The sequence below is a fragment of the Globicephala melas genome, chromosome 1, assembly GCF_963455315.2.
Source record: "Globicephala melas chromosome 1, mGloMel1.2, whole genome shotgun sequence".
NCBI lineage: Eukaryota > Metazoa > Chordata > Mammalia > Artiodactyla > Delphinidae > Globicephala > Globicephala melas.
Genome location: NC_083314.1, coordinates 85407307 through 85424620, shown reverse-complemented (window position 1 = coordinate 85424620; position 17314 = coordinate 85407307). Strand labels below are relative to the sequence as shown.

Below are 17314 nucleotides of genomic sequence, written 5' to 3'. Positions count from 1 at the left end.
GCATTACAATAGAGTGGCACAATTGGACATTTGTGCATAGAAAGTGGAAAGAGGGCCATGAAATCCAAACAGATGCAAAGAAGTACTTAGCAGAGGAGGTGGGGAAGCTCCGGTCCAAACCCTAGGCTGGGCCTGACTGGCCTGACTCCCAGTTCCACATCCAGGGAGCGGGCCCCAGGCCAGAGGGCTGGGCCTCTCCCAGCAGGGCCCAGCTGGGCCTTCTCCTCATTTCAACCCTTGCTTCCACTGGGCCAGGGGTCTACATCCAGCCCACAGCCTGTCAGGCACAAAGGAGGTTCCCAATGAGGCCTGCCAGTGCCTAGCTGCTCTCTGGGCACATCATGGGCACCATAACTCTGTGGACCAAGAATACCTTAGCACAGGAGGTCTGGGCTCTGAAAACAAGTCCTCCCTTCACTCAGGGTCAGGGACAACTCCTTCAGCTGGGCTCACAGGTCTCTGCACCCTCGTTCCTCTTCAGGCCACCCTGTTCCTATCCTTGCCTCCCAGCTCAGCTTTCCAGCACATTCTCCCAGATTCTTTGGGCTACGGACAGCAGTCCAGACCCCAAAGGCACATGCCTCCACCCTTGAGTGGAAAATGCACAAAGAACTGTATAGAAAATATACTGAACACAAGGCTCTGAAGTCTCACAGATGCCCTACGTCTACATCACAGGTCCATGAGTTTTTACCTATTGGAAGTTTTGGAGTTCCTTTTCAAATACTGTAGAGCTGGGATTTCAGTGGCTAAAGAAAACTGTGTTGAATGCAGCCACTCTCAGAACTCATGACACGTATGCAACATTCGATACACAGTGACGGAGCAATATTAGGTCGAACTGTATGACACTGCCGATATTCGACCGTTTTTGACCTACGAACATGGCAATGTCACACAGTTCAACCTAATATTTACTCTGTGCCAGGCAACTGGCTTGGGACACCATGACCAACTACACAGCCATACTCCCTGTCCTGATGGAACTTACAGTCTAGTGCATTAAACCATTAACTAAAAAGTCATCTCGGGTGGGAGGGAGGGAGACGCAAGAGGGAAGAGATATGGGAACATAAGTATACGTATAGCTGATTCACTTTGTTATAAAGCAGAAACTAACACACGACTGTAAAGCAATTATACCCCAATAAAGATGTTAAAAAAAAAAGTCATCTCAGTTTTTAAAAAAAAGAAAAGAAAGGAATACACAGTTTAGCTGCACTATTATAATTAATTATATGCGTATTTATGTGTTTACTGCCTGACTTCTTTGCACGCCTATAACCCACAAGGATGGCTCTGTCTCCTCTATATAACACACAGCCAAACACGTAGCAGAAAGCACTGGATATCTGTTAAACTTATTAATTCATGTTACAGTAGACAAGTGCAGGTGCTGTGGAAGCATCCGGCAAAGTGATCTAACTAATTTGGGGACGTAAGTGTCAGGGCCTTCACCAACTTGGAATTTCTAACATTGCTGATAAGGCTGAATTAGGTCCTCGAAAGACAGCTCCGTATACCACACAGATACTGCCAGCAGCATAAGTACATGGGGTTTCACGGGGATTATTTAAAATACTTAATAGAACAAACTGTTTTTACGCACAGCCCCGTATTTCAGAAATGCCATTTACATAAACAATTGGTACGTTGATTGCAAATCATTCTTATTTCTCTCCTAAAGCAGGATGCCCCCAGGATCTTCAGTAGGTGCTCTATTAGCCTAGTCTGAGTTCCAGTATTTACTTAAAAGTACTAACAGCGAAGTTCTGGAGAAATATTTGGTAACTCGGACATTTTTCTAATTCAGACTAATCTTCCTCGTTAGTCTACGTTGTTAGGGATTTTACGATCCTATTAAGACGAAGCATCAAAGGCTGCCCTTCGAGGAATGTTCACCAAATTCTTTTGCAGGACACTTCAGGCAGCGAGAACCAGAGCTAACATCAGAGAGCGGGTGGGAAAAAAAATAAAGAAATGACAATTTGGAGAGCAGCTGTAATCCAATTCAGCCTAATACGTGACACCTAGATGAAGTCACATTCAAATTCCAAGCAAAGCACGTGAAAACTTTAGGCCCCGCACCCCTGATCTTTTGATTGACCTGATGTAATTTCATGAAAAACATCGGTGAACACCACTAACCGGCAGGCCTCCTATCTATTTTGCGGCATCTCCGTGAAAGCCAGCCCTTGACACACTGCAGAGACATCAATGAGCCTGGACGGTATCTTCATGCGTGTCTGGCCCGTCACTGCTCGCTGTACCAGCACAGAGATTTGGTAAAACACTGGTCACATTCATGGAACGTCTTAAACTCTCTTGACATAGCAAATGATCAGCAGGCCCTGTCCCCATGCCAAAGGCAAACAAAACTCTGTCGCCAGCAAGGACACCCGGTCTCTCCGAAGGACGCCAAAGTCCCTGTCCTGCCTCCTTTGCGGAACCTTGCCAATCTCTGGGATGCAGGCATGATCAGGGGCTAGGGGAGATTATGCTCTGAATGTCTTAAGTGATTAGTTACTTAAAATCCTCCACCTGACTTCAGTCATTCCCCGTCGCAGATGACAGAGAAAAAGCCTACTTGATTAAAGCCTGAATGCCTATACATTTAAAAAAGGGAAAATATGCAGAAGAAAACAAGAGTCAGATTACTGATGGGCATAGCACCAGCCCCAGGACATCAGGGGCTGCTGAATAAATTATGACAAGGAAGCACATACATTAACCATAGATTCGCCAGAAATGCCTCCGCCCTTCCGGCTCTCACAGTTACTTACTTTCCCCCAAAGCATAGATTGAATCTGGCCTTGTCCTCAAGCGTGGCCTGGCTCTCCCTAGATTCCAAATATGGGAAATTACAGCTCTTCTGTGGTGGGGTGAGAGTGGGAAGGCAATGTTTGTGTTGCGTAACGTTTTAATTAAAACAAAGACGACGTACCCAGAATTTCTCTCTTCTGCTGGGAGAGTTTTCCAGGCCTCCTTCCACTCTCTCCCCACCCAGGCCATCAGTCTTTTCATCACCTCCAGAATAATTCCCCTTTAAAATAAGGGGATTATGCATAATGAGATCTGCAAAGAGTCTTCTAAAATAAATTCAAGTCTAGAGCCACATTCGTTTTCATCTACTTTCAACCTTCTTAGAAATCCACACTTGGGCGTGGGGGGTGGAGTGGATGGACCTGGACTCGGAGTGTGAGAGAGAAAGGGGCTACGACGCGTGCTGCTTCTCCCAGCCGAGAGGTGCGGGGACACCCAGCTAAAAGTCATCCCCCATCCTGACACAGGGAAGGAGAAAGACCTGGGCCGGTGCTCCGAATGCAATCTTGCTTTTTTGTAATGCAATACCAGTAGACAGATTGCAAAACTCTCCAGCAAGCTACCTTACTGTACTGAAACATCAGAAGACCTTAAGAAACTGCTCAGCAAATCACCTCTGAACAGCGTCAGGGAGGGTTGTCTAGCTTGGGGATGAGCCAAGAACAAACTTATCCGCACAGTCCCTCCTCTAATAAACCAACGGACGTGTCCATCTGCGAAGCAGAACCCCCCGCAACGGACCATCCATCTCCAGACCAACACAAAACCACCGCGGAACAAAAGCACTGCGGAAAACCAGAAAGGCCTCTGAGGAGAGCTGCTCCTGGGGAGAAGGCTGGCCCTGCGCACAGGCTCCTGGGAGCAGCCCTGCCTGCTCCGGGGCTCAAGCCATCGCCACCGGGCACAGCTTACAACCTGCCTGGGACCTGCAGACTTAGAGTACGTGGGCGAGAGGGGAGAAATACCAGGGACGAGGGAGAGAAGCACAGATCAGGGCTTCTTAGGGTTAACCCCATGTCGAGGGAAGGCCCCCGGGAAGGTGCAGATCTGGAAGAGTCCGTCAGTGTGTCCCCTGCCACCCGGCTGAGCTAACCCAGCAGCTTCCGGAAAACAACCGTGCTGAGAGCCTTGGGCTCCGGACAGGAGTTAAGGGAGGCCAAGTACCACGTAAGGGTGATCAGCCTTAACACCACCATACCCCTAACACCAGGGTCCTCAGCAGAAAGCTGGCTGTGGACGCTGTCTCCTATCTGATGGCAAAGTATGTGACTATTCTAGGTCTCCTTTGTTCTGACTTCCTAGAAGTTCAGAGCTAAGTATGCAATTCCCAATTCCAATACAACATCCCCAGCAGTTAATAAGCACGTCTCCCACCATCATTGGTACCCTTCTCTTACTCCTATAGGCCCTTCACCAGGCCTGCCCAGGGCATGTGTAATTCATGGCTGCTAATGAAGAGCTGAGAACAAAACAGGAAGAAAAGATGTAAGAAATAGTCAGTAAAAAGACTTACCTTAGGAAAAGAGTTCCCTTACGTCTGAGTGTCTTTAATTAATCTTTCTATTTATTGAAGATTAAAAATACCTATCAGGTGACTACTTAAAATGTTCATTATGATTTTAGCTTTCGGTTCTTGGTATTTGAGATAACAGAACGACGACTGCTTGTAACAGGCACTCAAATATTTGTCGATGGAAGTCTTTTCAGGAAAGTACTGTAAGGAGATTCTAGTGGTCTCTGGATGGGTGGTAGCCAGGTCAAACCCTGATGTTTAAGAAGGCTTGGCTGTGATATGTGAACCCGACAACCACCCCTCCAAAATAGCGACTCTTTTAAAAATCAGGTCTAAAGGTGAAAACATCCAGGAAACCTGCTTTTGCCCCAAGGGTTTTAAAGAAAGTCACACCAGTGAACCTGAGAAGTAACCCAACACTTTGAAATGATCATCTTTTTACAGCAATAGTTGCTCCTGCAGGGTTAAAGAAAAAAAGTTCTCTTCCTTTGGGTTAAGGCCTTGAAGGTCTGGTAGCCAGCAACCTTAAAGGTTACTCCAGTCCAGCTCACCCTAAATGGAAGAATCATGTGGGAGTTGAAAACGCAGGAAAACGTCTCATTTTTTTCCTAGTCTATGAACAAATAAGAACAGTTGATTGAATTGGATACAAAATCCAGTATTTACGACTGTCCTCTTAACAAGTTTTGAATGGGCTTTATTTTAATTCAAGATTATAACTAAGACGGTCAATAAAATATGTGTGTGCTTAATTTGTTAAATGTATGTGTTTCTAGAGAACATATTCAGAATAAACAAGTCAATTATTTCTCTTAAGTACATTAAAACTTAAGGGTAGTGTTTTTATTATGACTCTTGCTCTTGATACAGCAAGACAAAATCATTCTGTTATATAGCTATTGAATAAGGCTCACTACTCCCCAACGATTTCACCAATTACAGCTTCTTCTAGCTATAAAATAACCAAATCAGTTCTGATATGGCCATAAAACTGAGACTGAAAAAACAGTGGAATAAATCACCCCTTTAAAATCAAGTTGTTGAACAATATGTTCTGTATGAGTCCATTTATGTCAAAAAAAATCTATATTTGTGCGAGTATATGACTAGAAATTATAGAAAAAAAGCCTGAGAGAACATAGTGTATCAAACTGTAAAAAATATATTTCAGACTCAACAAGGGGCTCAGGGCAGAGAGGGGAACTTTCACTTTTTACTTTCTGTCGATACTGTTTGGATTTTTACAACAGAACTATATTCACATGTCACTCTGTCCAAAAAATTAGAAGTCAAAGAAACAGAGCAAGCAAAAATAAGCTATCTTGTGAAACTGCAACTTACAGCTCAGCACCTTTCTGTTATGTAACATTCTACCCTGAAGCACTTTATTTGTTTTAAATTATGCCAAATCTTCAGTGAAAATCGAGATTTCCTTCCTGATGGGGGTGCTACATCTAAGAGGTTGTGAAATTTCATTCTCTGGAAGTCTTTAGAAAGGCTGGGTATGTGGGGTGGGGAAGTGGTAACTGGCCAGGACAGGGAAGGTGGGGTTTGCCCTGAAGCAGCGATGGTTACTCACACACAGGTCTCCAGTTCCTGCTCCTCCTAAAAGCCCTTCCCAGCAACAGGTCAAATCAAGGTTGCCGATGCAACCAGTTGATGGGCAAAAACCCCTAAGTAAGTTACACAAGCCCCTTAGGGCTCTCAAAGTAACACTTGGGGTGAGGAAGCTGGCCACCTTACAGGTTTCAAAAACACCTCACCATGATACCACTTTCCCTAAGCTGCGGACACAGGGCTAAGGTACCTAATGGGCCCAGGCTATGTCTCCTTTGGTCACTGGCAACCCCGAGCACCAAACTAGTTTTGCTTTAAAACTGGACTACTGTATCAAATGGGAGGGGTCACACTGATTATCACGTAGAAAAAACAGATTAATACTACTTAATCAATGCTGCCTGGCTGGGAGACAGAAGATTTCAAATTTATGGGGCTCTTGGGGGAAGGAGAGTTAATAAAGGGGGTCCCTGAGAAGGAGGTAGGCAGCCCATCTCATGACATGGCTCGGTTACCAACATAACACAAGCAGGAGCCAGTGCCCAGCTGAGAGCAGAGAAGGTGTTTGCAGAGGCTGCCATGGAAAAGGAGCAGACCGTACCCCAGAGTAGCGGAAAATGGGTGTTACGAGCAAAAGCAGAAACAAATACATGAAAATAACACCAACTTAAGGCAATTCTGAACATACTCCACCATATCAAAGAATCATAATGGGGGACTTCCCTGGTGGCGCAGTGGTTAAGAGTCCGCCTGCCAAAGCAGGGGATGCGGGTTCGAGCCCTGGTCCAGGAGGATCCCACACGCCGCAGAGCAACTAAGCCCGTGCGCCACAACTACTGAGCCTGTGCTCTAGAGCCCGTGAGCCACAGCTACTGAAGCCCGCGCACCTAGAGCCCGAGCTCCGCAACAAGAGAAGCCACCACAACGAAAAGCCCACGTGCCACAACAAAGACCCAACGCAGCCAAAAATAAATAAATAAAATAAATAAATTTATATAAAAAAGAAAGAATCATAATGGGAAAGTACGCATAGCTGGTATCAGATTTCTTCCCTCTGTTTTAATAAAGGGAAGGTCTGGGGACGTGTCAGTTGATGGGAAGAGGTCCCACGAGAAGACTGGACACCAGTCTCTTTGAGTTCACAGTTTTGTTAGAATGTTTTTGCTCTGATGATGTTTTGATGGACACACAAAAGCTCTTCCTTCGGTACAGAAACAGGTCCCCTTCACTTCCACTCTGGACCCCCCACCTCCAGTAATGCCCCCTGCCCTCCCTGCCACTTCTCCCGCTGGTCCTCTAGGACACCTACCTACAGCTCTCTGGTGTCTGCCACCTGTCTCTGATCCAAATACCTAGACCTCACACCAACCGACTGTTCCAGTTCTTCCCACCAGCACCTCTAAGGGCCCAGGTCCACTGACACTCGGGCTTCTCCACCCCTTCAGAAGTCTTCTCAAAACAGCCCCTTGTGCCCCAGTGTCCTCCACCCCACAATTCTGCCAGGACCTCACTCTCCTATTACTTAAATAAATGCCTAAAATTCCCGCCCATCCAGAAAGCCCTTCCAGACTGACCACTCGAGAGCTACTCCAGTCGCATCCCTCTCCTGGACAGAGCATTCCCTTCACTCCTCCTGCTAAGCTGAAAGCAAGACCAAACTTGCCTCGCCTCTCCTTCCCCAACAAGACAACTGTCCTTGGAGAACACGTGGTACATCACTGTCTCCTTGTCCACCTGCAAAGTGATCTACCCCTTTTTCACCCCAGGCTTTAGATTATCATCTCCTAGAGGGGAGGAACATGGTTGTGATCCAGCAAAGCCTGGATCACCTGGATGAAGGGAAATAGGGTATTCGGGTGAATTTCATAGAGGGTTAATAGAGGGTTAGGCAGAACCTTTGTTTCAACTCTCATGATCATAAAACCTATTATAAAGCTTTTTAAGATACATCTGACCACTTCCCAGGCTGAGTAGAGTTAATATAATTTAATCTTTGATTCAGAATCTTGCAGTGCCCCCAGGCTCATGATTCTCTCCTGCTACTGTAATTACAGATGCGGAAGATGTAGAGACTGGGCTGATGGTGGCCTGGAAACCAATTTCTAGAATCAATCCCTGCTACTACATCTTGTGATTTTCACCTTCCTTAAAGTGGAGCTCAAAAGTAAAAACAAGGGCTTCCCTGGTGGCGTAGTGGTTGGGAGTCCGCCTGCCGATGCAGGGGGTGCGGGCTCGTGCCCCAGTCCGGGAGGATCCCGCGTGCCGCGGGGCGGCTGGGCCCGTGGGCCGTGGCCGCTGAGCCTGCGCGTCCGGAGACTGTGCTCCGCGGCGGGAGAGGCCACAGTGGTGAGAGGCCCGCGTGCCACAAAAAAAAAAAAAAAAAAGTAAAAACAAAATCCCACTTATCTGGGATGGGATTCTAGTTAAGGGAGGCCCATTGTCATGGTCTTTGTTAAGTGCCTGCCACTGTGGCCCACAATTAGTCACTTAATAAAGGGGTCTCGATGAGGGAATTTGGCAACATGTAATTTTCTACAAATATAAGCTTGGTTTTCATGCAACCATTCATTTCTTTGAAAAATCAGGGTCATTCACACACAGGTGTCCTAAATTTCCTTAAATTAAAATCCAACCCTTTACAAGGAATAGCTGTGCTCACATCAAAGCAGCAAAGAAACAGGTGTCCAATCACGGTGAATGAGGAACTCCCAAAGGAACCTACAAATACTAATCAAGGAGCCATAATTCAGGATGCACAAGGCCAGGGACCATGGGAGGCCAGGAAGTGGAGCCACTTCATCCAGTTCCCAGGCCAGGGCTCAGTGGAAGTGGTCTGCCTGGGCTCCAGGCAGACCCAGTCTAAGCCCAAATCCCAAACTCACTACAATCTGAACTAATTCTCTGTGTCCGGCATCATCCCACATGAACTGGTCCCTGAAACTACTGACAGTCATTTCTCCAATCCCTAAAGGGCCACTCTGCCACCACTATGACTGCTGACTCCTCTGCATTGGCAGGACTCTCATGGGAAGAGAATGCCCTCCCCATCCAAAGACTGCCCATTTCTGAAAGCCCAGCCCAAGTCCTCACGCATAGGTCTTTCCCAGTGACCCATGGGAAACAACAACCAGTGACCACATTGAACTTTACCTTGAACTTCCCGGGAGTCCATGGACAGATTTCAGGAGGTATGTGAACTTGAACGGGAAAAAAAATTACATCTTCGTTTTCACGAACCTCTAAGTTAACTGTTCCTTAATTGTGAATGTAGGCAAGCATCATGGTAATGTTTCCAGGACCTGTGACTGTCACAATACAAATCATACATACTTTCATATCACATCACAGTGGATGCAGATACCTCAAAATATCATTTTCACCCTTCACTACAGCAAAATTACGTAATTGTTAGATCTGCTGGTAGGTCTTGTTATTAATGTGTTATTAAAGAAGCACACTGCTGTACCATAATTTTAAATATTTTGATGGCAGCGTTTCAATATAATTGATTTTCTCTGTTATCCTAAGTTTTTATTTATGCATTTGAGAATGTTATCCTAAGAAGGGGTCCATAGGCTTCACCAGGCTGCCAGAAGGATCCACGGCACAAAAAAGGTTAAGAACCCCTGGTCAGTGGAATAAAAGCACGAGCTCTATAGCCAGACAACCTGGATTCAAAGCCAGGCCCTGCCAATTTCTAGCTCTTTCCCTTTGAGCACAATGATTTGAACTCCCTGAGCCTTGAATTTCCTCATCTTGATCGAGGGAGTCAATATAGAAACAACACCTACCTTGTGAAACCATTCATTCATCAAAAATTTAACTGAATACCTACTTTGTGCCAGGCACAAGGCTGAGTTCTGGGGCTACAGTAATGAACTGCACAGAGATGGTCCCTAAGCACTTTATACGGAAGATCATGCTCTATAAAGTGTTTGGCTGTGACTGGCACATAAGCATTCTATAAACACTACAGTACCACTGTTAAAACCACAATATTGAGCATTCAATTGTATGCTGATTTGCGTTGCTTCCCAGGTAACAAGTGTTGGTTCATCTAGCTCACGCCTTCCCAAAAAGGCTTCCTGGAGGCCCGGGGCGGGGCCTCATACTCAGAGGGGCAACCTGTTAGATGCAAGAACACAGGATTTGAACCAAATGGTCCTGATTTCAAAACCCTGTTCTGCCACTTCCTAGCTTTGTAACTGTGCCAGAGACCAAGAGCTGTCCCCTCCAAAATTCTGTCCTCTCCTTCCCCTGCAATAATAGAGCCCCAGTTTTGGCTGGATACTTAGAATTAAGGATGACGTTTCCCAGCCTCCGTTGCAGCAAAGTATGGTCATGTGATCAAGTTCTAACCAATGGGGATATAAGCAGAAGCAACGTGTGCACGAGGGCATGCCCTTCACCAACCCTTTTCCTCCTTCGTAATGGTTGGGACTAGCACAGCCATCTTGGACCATGAGATGACCTTGGGAATAGAGGCATGCACTTGGAACAAGACAGAAAGGACCTGGATCCCCACCCCTGTGGAGCACCATTTCAAACCATTTCAGGCAAGTTCCTTAACCTCCCTGGACCTCAATATCCCCATCTACCAAAGAATGATAATATAAGGTGTCTAGCTGGCAAGACTGTTTGAGGATTTAATGAGATAGGACTTGCTTCACAGTAAGGGCTAGAGTTAGGAGAGGTGGTAGTACTGTTATTCTCTTGCTGCAATGACAAATGGAGGGGATTGGGACATCTTAACACAGCCCTGGGTGCCCAGGGGTGGCTCAATGATTCACACAGTTGAAAGGCATCTTAGCAAGCCTAGTCCTGACAAGAATTCCCTTCTCTGGCACCCTTGTCAAATGGTCCCCAGAAAAGGGAAGGGCACTGCCTCTGGGACAACTGTGGGGACAGTGGTGTTTGTTCATCCGTAAATCACGATCTTCATCCTCTTCCTTCCAAACCCTTCCCCCGACTACCCCAGGCCACCTCGCTGCTCTCCACTTCCTCCTCCTTCTCCTCTGCCTTTGATCACCCAGTCCTGCCTCTGAGCTCACTCCCCCCAGAACATCAAAGTCTCTTTCAATCTCTTTTGGAAGCACCCTCTGGCCTCTCCCCTAAGAAGCCTTCCCTAACTAACTGGGAAGGTCGTGATCGCTTCCTCAGTCCCAACCTATTCAAACAAGAGGCTTTTCAAACTCTACGAACGAATTTCTCTCCCACTGGAGAAGAACACAGATGACCATCTGACATCTACAAGTTCTCTGTGTTGAGCCAGGGATGTCCCCATCACTTACGTTTTTCATTGCTAACACTTTCAAAGCTATTTCATCTTGTTTGCCACATCACCACTGGTCTGGAAGGCCTAACTCCTCATGGTTACGCAAAATCGAAATCTGCCTTACGTGCCTACAGCTTATATTCAACTCCCCTGATTATTCCCTTCCTGCTCTTGCAGACACAAATGCTATTGTCTCCCCCACAGTGCTGTCACCTTCCCATGTCCCTGTCACTCACACAGGCTGCTCCCTGCCCCGGGCCTAGGCACAGACACAACCACCCTCTTCTCTCCTCATTCCCTCTTTCACGCTCAAGCCACGTCCACACCAGCCCCTGTTCTCTACTCATCTTCTGCCCCTCCGGCTCCATCCATTCTCAGTAGCGGAGACTCTACTATCCTCTTGGCTCAACCAAGCCCATGCTTAAGACGGCTTTCGAACTGGAATAAGGGTGGCCATGGCAGCCGATGGTTGCCTAGTTGGGTGGGGCACCCAGAGCTGCAACAGGACGGAACAAGACACGGTGGTCGAGAGGGCAGGGATCGGTACCCAAGCAGGCAGAAAAGGAGGAACCTGATCCAAGTCCTAGACGTCGGTAACGGAAGGGAGTGGAAAGCACGGGTCTGATTATGTCGAGGGAGTCACAAGCATCTCAGATCTACCCTGTACGCCCCTCACATACTGTCACAGGGTTTTCTCAAATTGCCACTTCTGGAGGCTGGCAGCACTTTGTGCACTTTAAGTGCACTTTGCAGAGCACTTAAACTGGTCCTACTTTTTACGTACAAAATTTTATTCCAAGCGTGTGACCCACCCGGACACAAAACCTTGAGAGTCTCTGCTATTTTCAATTCATATTACACATTCATTTTCATTGCACAGCCAGAATGCTGACACGTGAATCCGATCACACCAGATCGTAAGCAAGAAATAAGACCCCAACCTGGGTTCTGCTCCCTCCACAAAGACCTTCTAGTCTCCAAGGTTAACAAAGTAGTAGCGAGGCCCCCTCCGTGCCATGCTGCCAGCCATCGAGTGGTAAGAAAGGGTGAGATTTCACCAGTGGGGATCAAAAACCCAGGCATGTCCAGAGTTCTAAACCTCCCCACTCTCACCCAGGTGTGCTCTTCGGCCGCCGTTCCCCTCTGACACCACCTTGACACTCATTTTCCTCCGTGGCACCTGTTTATACTTGAGGCTGGGAGTGGAGGAAAGATACTAGTGCCCAGTGCCAGGGCTCCACTCCAGGGTGGCCCAGAGGGTGAACAGAAGGGGAACCAGCCAGCAGCCTCACATTTCTGGGGCAGCCAGGAGAAACAAAAGGCCCAAATGTCACATTGCCTTGTTTGCCCATTGGTGATTCCTTCCCCTGCCCTGGGCCCCACCCTTCCACTCAGCCCTCTTTCCCGCCTTAGCCACACCATCAACCCCATGCCCAAGCCTCCCGGAGGGCTCGCCTGTTGGTCCTCTTGTATCCACATGAATCGCTAATTACTGATTTAAACCCACACGCTAAGTGAATGACAAATACCAATACAATACTTAGGACTGGCGAATGGAGAGCTACCTGTCTTCTTGACTCTGCCTGAGCATACAGGAGACACAGACACTGTATCCTGACCCACACCTGAGCAGAAGACTGACTAAACTTGCCACCAGACTGGGTGTCCCTGTGAGCGCTGAGGAGGGGAGGGCGGAGCTGGCAGTGATGAACTCACACACCGGTTCTCCAACTCAGCTCCACACTGGAATTGTCTACGAGAGCTAAGACTCATGCCTGGGTCACCTTCCCAGAGAACCTGGTTTAATTGGTCTGGGGCCGCTGCCTGGACATCGGGATTTTTTTAAAGCTCCCCCAGTGATTCTAACATGCTCCCAAGTTTGAGAACCACTGATGGCTCATACTTACGTGTTCCTGACATTTTTCAAAGCAGTCAAGACCTTCAGGACACCTTATAGCCTTTAACTGTCAAGACAGCCCTTGGCGGTACACCCCATTTTACTGTGATTCAGACGTCAATCATAGTCAGACTGAGATCTGAACTCAGGTTCTCCACCGCAAAGTCCACTCTTTTTCCACTCTTCTGTGAACTCTTCTTGCAAGGGTGTAGACAACACATGAAAGCAATCTCCACTGCCACTAGATCACAAGTAAGTCCCATAAATGCAAGACACCTAGATGTGGAGATGCAAACACCACAAGCAGCAGTGATAACCTCTTCTGAATGCAGGGGACTGAGCTGAACCCAGAGGGCAGTGGGGTGTGCTCACGTGCGAGGTCTAAGGCAATGGAGGGAGAGGATGCATCAGATCCCGGGCAGGGAGCTTATCCTAGACCCAAGATGTGTCCTGAGATACCACACTTAAGAGTAAGACAGCATTCAGTGGCATGGAAAGCACTGTTGAATGGGAGAATGTCGGGCAAAGGGGGGACTCTTCAATGGGAGGGAATCTTAAGAGAGGTGTCAAGGGTTCACCTCTCAGGGCCCAGTTTCTCCATCCCGATCTAACCATCCTAACCTTCTGTGGGTCACAAAACCCAATCCTAGCACAGCCCCTACCAGGCACCACTCCTCCAGTCTCTCTTCCCCCCAGAACTACAATCTGAGCTTCTTTGGTGAGGGGACATATGACTAGACCCTCAAACATTTTTAGTCTACTGATCACTTAGGTAGGGCAAAGCATCCCTTCAACCCCTATTCCACCCATGCTTACTTCCCCCTCAAAAAAACCAAAAAACAAAACAAAAAAAAACACCATCGTTATCACCAAACCAACTTTCCTGAGAGTGGGAATAACGCTGCCACTTCGGATCGGATTAGGAATTGATGTGGACTGACACAGACATGAAGACGCTGAAGCACCATGTTTATAAAAGACAAGAAACCAATCCACGATCCACACGGAGTCCCTAAAGCGTCGACATAGATGGGGGACCCCACGGCGGGGCCCGGGACAGACACTGAAGGACAGCAAATGTCCCTTCTTAAAGACAACAAACGATGGGCCACCTTTCCTCCTGGGTCAGAAATGGGGCTCTATTCCAACCTGTGACACACCGCTGCCTCCCGGGGTCCCCCAAAGCCGAGTGTTGATGGCAAAGAACCACAAGGAATTACAGGAACCAAGAGCAGGTGAAACTTTCACATCGATCGCGCTGATAGGCAGCAGCCACTTACCCAGCACAGCCAGACAGCTCAGCACTGGGAGAAAGCACTTCATGTCGGCAGCTGAGAGGAGACACAACACAGGGCGCTTCCTCTTCTCCCAGCACTTAATCTCTCATTTCTGGCAATCCACTTAGAGCTCCAGAAGACAGTTTTGGAAAGAGAACTTAACTCAGGGAATGAGAACAGGTTAAAGAGCTCAGCAGGAGGGAGTGGGGGAGGGGCGGCGGGTGGCAAGTGTTAAACTCCCCTAGGCTAAAGGAAGGGTCCAAAACAATTCGGACGGCGCTGGAGGCTCGTGCCACATCCTGTGCCTTGTGGTTTCCACTGTAATTGTAGATTGCGGTGGATTAATCCTCAAGGAAAAGGAAAGAAAGAGTCTGAGAAAATCCTTTCATCCACTGATTATACAGAAATGTCCTTGGCTTCGCAGTGAAGGTGTCTGTAATCTCCCTCATTCGGATTCCCCAAAGGGAACGGGGCAGGTTTTGTCAAAACCTTTGACAGCCAAATCGCCCTGGTCGGCATCGACTGCTCTGGGTTTCTTCATCAAAAAGTCCGTCTCCACGCATGATGGTGGATCACGGGGCTACCACCTGCCCCAGACCTGCCCGCAACACACGAAGCAAGTTGGCGTTCTTTCGGCAGCCCTGAAGCGGTCCCACAATGCCAGCAGCTCTCTAAAACAAACACAACAGAGATTTATCAAAGGCAAGCACGGCCGCCGCAAAAGCGAGAGGGGCAGAGCGCCAAGCTGGTCCGGGCACCTGGTCCTGGACCAGGACGGTCAACCTTTGCAGTCTGACCTTGGCCAAGTCGCCACCTTAGCCTCCACTTCAGTTTCCCCGCACAGAGCCGAGCAATTGTGGGAAGCCCGATTGTTCCTGCAATACTTTCACCAAATGCTTCACTCCTGGGAATTCCTTCCGCCTCCCACCGAGCCCCGGCGCCGCGGGTAGCCCCACCCTCCGCGGGGGCAAATCGGGAAGAGGCTCCGAGGTGGGGCCGCCACTCCCCGTTCCACCCCCGGCCCTCGCCCCAACGTGGGAGCTGTGCGCGCGCCGCGTCCCAGGTGGCCCCGCTATTGTTTTACCTCTCCGGGTGTTTATTTTTCGCTGATTGGAAAGAAAAGAGAAGGAGGGAGAAGGGAGCCCGGGGCTCCGCTTTCGCTGCCAGGGGAGGGGTCTCAGGCCGACCCCCCGAGCGGAGCCGCAGCCGGGCCCACCGCCGCCCCTCCCACCGCCCTCCCCCCGGGCTCCGGCTCCCCTCGCTGCCGCCCTCCCCGCGCCGCGCGCGCGGTCGCCGGATACCGACCTCGCCGCCGGCCCTCTCCCTTCGCGCGTCGGTCCGTCGGTCCGTCTGTCCTGGCGCACGCCCCTAGGGACGCGCCACCTCCTCTCTCTGCTCCGGCAGCGGCACCGGCGGCCGCGCTCCGGCCCCTCCCCAGTCCCCGCCCCCTCCACCCGGCCCGTTGCACCCGGGCCAGCCGAGCGCGGGGCGAGGGCGGTGGCCTCGGCTAGAGGCACCGCCCCCGGGCCCGCCCCTTCCCCCCAACCCCGGGCGGCCGCGCTGGGGGCCGGGCGGGGGCTCAGGGTGCGGCTGGTGGAGCCCCGCCCGCACCTGCGGGTAGCAAGGGCCCACCGAGGACCTGGGCGCAGCTGGCGTGGGGGCCGGGCAGCGCCGAAAGTTAATCAGGGGGCTCACACGCAGACTAGCCGGCCGCGGGCTGGATGCACAGGCCCTTCCCAAAGCCCAGCAAAGGACCCCTGAGCCTGGAAGAGGGCGGACCGAGAGCGCGTCCCCTCTCTGGGAAACAAAAACAAAGCCCTCTGCAGGAGCCTTGAATCTGTTCATATAGTAGAACCCCACATTGCACTTCACTCTAAAACAGAATTTCCTAGACGTTGAGACTGAATTGGACTCTGGAAACAGTCTGGCTTCTAACCCCGGCTCTTCCACTTCCCTGCTGCAGACCTTGGTCGAGTTACTCAATAGCCCTGTGCCTCAGTTTACCCACCTGTTATATGAGGAAATGGCCTATGCTTAATAGGGATATATGAGATGTCCATGGCACACTTGTAAAACACTTAGGATGGTGCCTGCTACATCTTAAGCACTCAGTAAATGCAAGCTATAATTATTTTATGAGGAACACTCGTATCCAAGCAAGTGCATTTTCATTCATTCAATACTTGTCTAACACACGCATGTACTGAGTAAGCACAGACCCGAGGTAACCAAGGTAGAATAGGACAGTCCTGCCCTCCTGGAGCTTGCAGTCTAGTAAGGAAACCATAAAACAGGTATGGCAGGAAAAGAACAGTGTTGAGGAAGCACATGCAAGGCCTCTGACCCTGTGTTGCGGGGTCAGGGCATGAGGAGGAGGGGGGTTTGATCAGATCAGGCCAGGTGCCGGGAAGGCTTCTCAGAGGAAATGAAAACTAGGTAGAATCCAAAAGAGCAGAACGAGGCACCAGGGGGAGAGAGAGGAGGAAGGGGAGGACTCACAGGCCCTGGAATCAGTATCCTTGAAGGCCCGGAGCGGAGAGAGAGAGTGGCCCAGGTAGGGGATCAGAGATCTCTGTTGGGCCCAAATTAGTCTGTAAGAAAGAAGTGGCAAGAAACGAGCAGAGAAGAAACCAGGTGTCAGAACCTGAAGGGCTTTGTATGATGTGTTAAGGGGTGTGGACTTTAGCCCAGAGCCATAGCAAAGCCCCTGCAGATTTTGAGTAAGGCAGTATTGTTATCAGAAGTACATTCTAGAAAGCCCACTCTGGCCTAGGTGTGGAGGATGGATGGGAGGGGAGTTCTACAGGAGGCTCGACATCTGCAGACGAGAGATGATGGTGACCAGGACCACAGAAGTAGCAACAGGGAGGGAGAGGAATGAGCAGGTCAGGAGCTAGGCTCTGTGGAGTGCCAGGTTGAGGGTGAGGCATGGAACACAGTGCAACCTCAGCAACTGAGATCACAGTACATAG

General features: G+C 49.3%; 1 protein-coding gene across 4 annotated transcripts in view; it reads right to left on the bottom strand.

Annotated features, from left to right (window-relative positions):
• Positions 1 to 15778, bottom strand: part of IGSF3 (immunoglobulin superfamily member 3) — a 99243-nt gene extending 83465 nt beyond the window's left edge. For 3 of the 4 annotated variants that reach the window (XM_060300801.1, XM_030869166.2, XM_060300790.1), the window contains exons 1-2: positions 15648 to 15778; positions 14346 to 15013 (exon numbers count right to left, since the gene is read on the bottom strand). In XM_060300801.1, the coding sequence (XP_060156784.1) occupies positions 14346 to 14388 (43 nt within the window). In that variant the 5' untranslated portion in view covers positions 14389 to 15013; positions 15648 to 15778. Of the gene's footprint in view, positions 1 to 14345; positions 15014 to 15139; positions 15258 to 15647 lie in introns of those variants that run through there. The other variant, XM_060300796.1, reaches the window with a different exon arrangement.
• Between the last annotated feature and the right edge of the window lie 1536 nt (positions 15779 to 17314).